This window comes from Vicia villosa, linkage group LG1 (genome assembly GCF_029867415.1).
Source record: "Vicia villosa cultivar HV-30 ecotype Madison, WI linkage group LG1, Vvil1.0, whole genome shotgun sequence".
NCBI lineage: Eukaryota > Viridiplantae > Streptophyta > Magnoliopsida > Fabales > Fabaceae > Vicia > Vicia villosa.
Window position 1 is genome coordinate 134,423,522 of NC_081180.1, and position 5,819 is coordinate 134,429,340.

The 5,819-nt window shown below is 34.7% G+C and overlaps 2 protein-coding genes across 2 annotated transcripts; both read right to left on the reverse strand.

The window, feature by feature from the left end:
- Nucleotides 1-2,274: 2,274 nt before the first annotated feature.
- LOC131654984 (uncharacterized) lies at nt 2,275-2,877 on the reverse strand. Its single transcript, XM_058924900.1, has 2 exons — nt 2,595-2,877; nt 2,275-2,489 (listed from the first exon to the last, which is right to left on the reverse strand). Exons 1-2 carry the CDS (start codon nt 2,875-2,877, stop codon nt 2,275-2,277), a joined length of 498 nt encoding a protein of 165 aa, XP_058780883.1.
- Nucleotides 2,878-3,095: 218 nt separating this feature from the next.
- On the reverse strand, nt 3,096-3,785 carry LOC131654994 (uncharacterized). Its single transcript, XM_058924909.1, has one exon. The coding sequence runs from the start codon at nt 3,783-3,785 to the stop codon at nt 3,096-3,098; it is 690 nt and encodes a 229-aa protein (XP_058780892.1).
- Between the last annotated feature and the right edge of the window lie 2,034 nt (nt 3,786-5,819).

A 5,819-nucleotide genomic window follows, 5' to 3' on the forward strand; every position in this document is an offset into this window, starting at 1 on the left:
ATGTAGAAATGGGGTGTATAAGCAAATGAAAACTCAGATAAAAAGGACGTGTAAAATTTAGTATCGGTTTGAATGAGTTTTAATTTTTAATTTATAAAAATAATTTTGCAAAACAACTTTAAAAAATAGTTTTGAAGAAACAAAATAAATGAAAATATGTTTAATAAATTTACTTTTAAAAACAGTTTTGAAGTTGCATATTATTATAAATTTTACATTAAAGAAAAATCTACAACTTTTTTTTTTCTATTTTAAATTTTCAAAAATTAAAAATTACAAACTAAAACCTCTAAAATCTATTTTGATTTTTTAGTTTTAAAATTCTTAAATAAAGAATATTTTTTAACTTTTTTTTTGTAAAATTAAACTGTATAATAAATTTTTTCATTTTAAAAATTAAAAAATAGGTTTACAAAATCAAATCAGATCCTTAGTTATTTTTAGAGTAAAAACTCATTGTTAGATATATTTAAATGATTGTTAAATTAATGCCCAAAAAATAATACTACGGAAATAGTATTTGACAAAAGTAGTAGAATATCATCTAAAATATACTATTATGGTCAAATTGTAGTGTCAAAACATTTAGAAATTTGAATACACAAACACATATAATTGTTTATTGGATGAGAAAATAATATATTAATAAATAGGTGAGAATTACCAAATACAAATATAAGGAGTACCTAAAAAAGAATTGTTTTGATCTGTTCAGATTCAATTTCATGTGATTTAATTTGAATCAATTTTTAGATATCCAAATTATAATTTTTTTTTTCATTCATATCAATATTATAAAAAATACAATAAAATAATATATTTCAAGTAATATATAATATTTTATAAAATTAAATTAAAAAAATGAGAACAATCAATTATATTTGAAACAAATGAATTACTAAAAATAAATAGATAATTGAACTAATAAATAATAGGCTAAATTACAATTTTAGTCCCCCCTGTTTTGGTATTTTCACGATTTTGGTCCCCCTATTTTCTTTTTAAACAATTTTAGTCCCTCATCCCAATTTTGTTCATAAACAGTGCATGATCCGTACATGACGGTACATGAACAGTACATGACCGTACATGAACAGTACATGAACAGTTGGTTCAAAATTGGGATGGGGGACCAAAACTGTTTAAAAAGAAAATAGGGGGACCAAAATCGTGAAAATGTCAAAACAGGGGGACCAAAACTGTAATTTAGCCTAAATAGTATTAAAGCCAAATAAACATCAATGAATAATAAATTAATTTAATATATCATACTAATATAAAATAAATAAGTATTAAAATAGAAAATTTCTCACCCCACCCCATAGCATTTAGGCGCACCACCAAATTGACAAATTTGCCCTCGTGCTTCCGTAGATGGATCTCCGGAAGCACCTTTTTTTTGTTTACGTTTACTTTGTTACGTAAATACACCTACGGAATAATTTCGTGGATCCATCCACGGAAGCAGACAAGAACATAAGCATTTTGAACCATAAAAGACCCATGCATTGATTCATTGATTAATCAACATTACAACGAAATTTCAAACCGAAAATTAAGAAAACTAAGAGATCTAAGAAATTACAACGGTTAAAACAATGCCATCTAATCCATGTCGAATTTCACTTCAACCCACCAACGTTTTGTTTTTCCGGTCTCAAACGAGGTCCTTGTTCTAAGCCTCTGGATCCTTTTGATTTCTTCTCCGGGTTTGTACTCCACCTCTAAAAAAGACATGATAGTCCTCTTGAGTTGGTCGAAGGAATGGATATTCCAAAATTTCACCGGCATAGGGGGTTTGGCGGGAGAGAAAATGACATGTCCATCCCTTATGCGGTATTCCGGTTCAGGATCGGGACGCTTCATTGATGTTTGGTGACATCCATCCGGCCTAATACGAGACATTTTTGTGTTGGTGTTTAGGGTTTGTGTTTGTGTTTGTGTGTAATGCAAACCTAGAAACCCAAATTTATAGAAGCCTTTGGAGACTATGGACCACACAAACTCTATCACAGAAAGTTCCGTAGATAAATCCACGGAAGGATTTTAAAATTCCCCTTTCCCTAGATGCATCTACGGTAAACACCCATAATTTTTCAAATTAGCACCTTCCGTAGATGCATCTACGGAAGTTTCCCTGTTTTTTTTTTAACAGAAGCAATGCAGTAGCTAGCAGTAGTGAGAAAAAGGAAAAATGCATAAACACATAAAGTAAGACTAGACAAAAAAGGATTATATTGCAATGTTATAGAGTGTATATATTACACTTTGAAACTACATAAATACATCAAAAGAGCTATCGCCGGCTAAATCTATTGGAGGTTCTAATCTTGACTTTTCGGCATTTGATTCCTTCTCGGTGTTGTTCAACCTTTCAAAATCGTGCATCTTATCCACAAAACGGTCTGGCCACGTATCAGCAACTTCGATGTGATAAAGTGCCCATTCCGGTGAAGTAGGTGGTATGGGGCATCCCGATTTCAAGTAAACTTGTACAAAATGGCGCGATTTGACGAGTCATCCAACACATATAATACGATCAGTTGGATTTGTAAGAGGTGTCGTGCGGAGCGGAAAAAAGGTTTCCGAAAAACCGTAACGCGTCAAGTCAATGCATATGATGTCATGTGCGAATGCAATAAGATGCCCCATGTATGGGAATCTCATCCAACGTGAAACCGGTGCGTAAGCGCCACCCCAAGGAACAAGAGCCTCGTTTACCGATTCAAATTTAGTTTCATCTCCAAATACCCGCATGTACGAGTCTTTATGGTTTACCAATTCTTTGATAAGATCATGACGAACAAGCTCATGGACATCCTCCCCTTTACCAAACAAAGTCAATACGACCCAGAATCCGCAATTACTGTCCCCCATCACATTGACGATCTAGTCGAAGTATTTATGCATAAAAACCGGCATCTCGTCAATGAATGGAATTTTTGGATCAATTTGTACCTCTTGGTAGATGTTACACCGACCATCTCAAATAATGGAAGTCTATACTTGTTGGTCTTGTAGGTAGAATCAAGAAGGAGCACCGTCGAGGAAGTGTTGAACAACTTTATCGAATCCGGATGAGTCCAAAATATATCTCAGACTATAACCTCATCATCGCAATTTTTGTACCGCGACACATATTTGTTATCATCCAACATTTTCAACAATTGTTGCATCTCGTTCGTATCACCCCTAATCGCCTTATTATTACGGTACCGTTGATTATACACTTGCCCTATGTTTGATATGTTGTCGGGTTCCTTCCTTTTCAATGTGGCAGGTATATTTTTCGGTTGGACAAAATTCAAGGACATGTCTTTAATAGATGCCTTCTTAATCGGATTGAGCCCACATGCCATAGGGTGGCCTTGTAATTTTGCGCACAATTCATGGTTATGCAAACCGAAAATAACAGATATTCTCCACTTCTTGCTAGCCAACATATAACAACGTATTTTAAATGGACACTCGCATTTTCTAGTACCCGTGTCGTCTTTTTTAAACTTCTTTAGAGGAGGATTGTATTTCCCGTTTCTTTCGCACAACATTGTAACAAACGGGTTTCTTCTTGCGGTACCATTATCTGATCTTCCGATTACCACACCAAATCCAAGGTTAACTGTGTTCCGACAAATCCATGTTAGCATGCTTTCACGGTCATCAAAGTCGTGCTTGCTAATAAATTCACCTCCGACATCTACCACATTTGCGACCACCTTATCGATACTCGCACTAACATCAACTAAAGAAGCTAATTTACTTGAAATATTATCTGGGTGCACCATACCTATTTTTCCAAAAATCACACAGAATTAAAAAATGCTGGAAAAAAACTGCATGGATCCTTCCGTAGATCCATCTACAGAAGTGTTCTTCCTCAACACGTTCCGTAGATCCATCTACGGAAGCTACGTTACATTTCTGCATAGAAAATGATTGATAATATGAACTGTAGTGGTTGAAAGTGATTATTTATCTGAAATTCATACTCTTCTAGCCCCCTTTGATTTGTTGCACCAAAAAGTTTGAGTCTTGGAGTGATATAAGGTATTGATGAAGTAGGGTTTTTAGGGTGTGGAGTATGTGGTGTTTGGAGAAATGAAATAATGGATGGAGTGATCATGCTGGTTCAAACTATATCAGACACTTTCGTAGATGCATCTACGTAAGAATGTGGTGCTAAGAGCATTCCGTAGATGCATCTACGGAATAATCCCTGAACTTATTTTATGTGTATTTTCTCCCAATATATACTAGTATATTACGCTTCCGTAGATGCATCTACGGAAGCTGGGGGCAAAAATGGAAATTCCTGTGGTGTGTAAGAGATCCATGGGGTTGGTTGAGAAATTTTCTTAAAATATACACATAATATTCGGCTCAGTTTGAATTGATTTTGAAAAATTAATCCAAAATCAAATTTGGTATGAATAGATTTTATAAAAGAGAATTCAAACACATCTAAAATTATTTGGTTATTTGCAGTTTTTATAATGTCAATTTGAGGTTTTTATTTTGACTGGTTTGGATTAAAACACCACTATTCATAACCAATAGAATAACAGGCCTAATAAAACATGCAAGGAAATTGCTGAAGCAACTACATAGCAACTCCTTAGGATTCAAGTTAGATCTCATACCATCATAACCACCATAAACAAATCATACCCCCCATCAAAAGAACAACACAACCACAAACCATCATCTTACCTTAACGCCAAGACAAACACTTGATCTAATATTGGTTAAGGTATAATATAGGGTTTTGAAGCAAGTCAGACTACGAGCATGAGTTCATCTCCGATTTATCTAGAAATAATTCCCAAGCCAAAATAACATCATTATAGGCTCTCTAAATTGACCGGACTACAGTGTGCCAGATCATAACAAAACCACCCCTATATTTGGCCCTACAAAAGAAGCTTATGATCAATTAGAAGAACCACTTTCCAACCCAACCATTAGAAGATCATATACCACACCGACAAGACTAACTCACAAGTGACAAAAATATGGAAGGCCAACTCAACAAAATCCCCAAAAAAGGGAAATAAATTCTACTATAAATAGTAATCGCCCCCTTTTAGACATGTTTTCTCTAGAATGGAATACATCCTACAAAAGTTGTCATGAGAAGACCAACACTTTAGGAGGATCCCAGCTACCCTAAATAAGGTGAAGGGTCAATTTCTCAACCGTGAGGAACACAAGGAACCACCAAACTAAACATGATTATTAAAGGAAATAGACAAAATTCCCTCATTGTATGCTATCAAATCCATTTATCTATATCCTAAGCGAGAAGAATACTTTGGAGCAGAAAGAGAAGATTTTCAAACACAGGTAACTCTCTAAGAAAAAAAGGGTTTCCTTTACTTGAGATTCCAAACAAGGTCCTCGTTAATCACATACTTGATCTCTCCCACCAACCCATTTGATTAAATAGATTAAGAAAACGGGCTAGAGAACTTACACTTTAAGGGAATTGGTCTTAACCAAGGGTTCTTCAAAAATTAAGTCTGGAGGCTCGACCCTAATTTCCTAAGAATACCATCATCTAACCAATTATAAGATTCATCCACTTTTGACCCAAGGATATACACATATTTCCTCCAAATAAAAGAAGATTGACACCCCAATATTATTCCCCCTTGTTGAGAGGAAACAACTAAAGCTCCATACCTAGCTACAAGAATGTCACGTCACAGACCTGAAGCACATGTAAGCAACCTCCGTCTCCAATTAACCAAAAGAATGGATTAACCATCCGGAGGTCCATAAATCCTAACCCCACCTCCCCAATTTACTTTTAAGCTTAT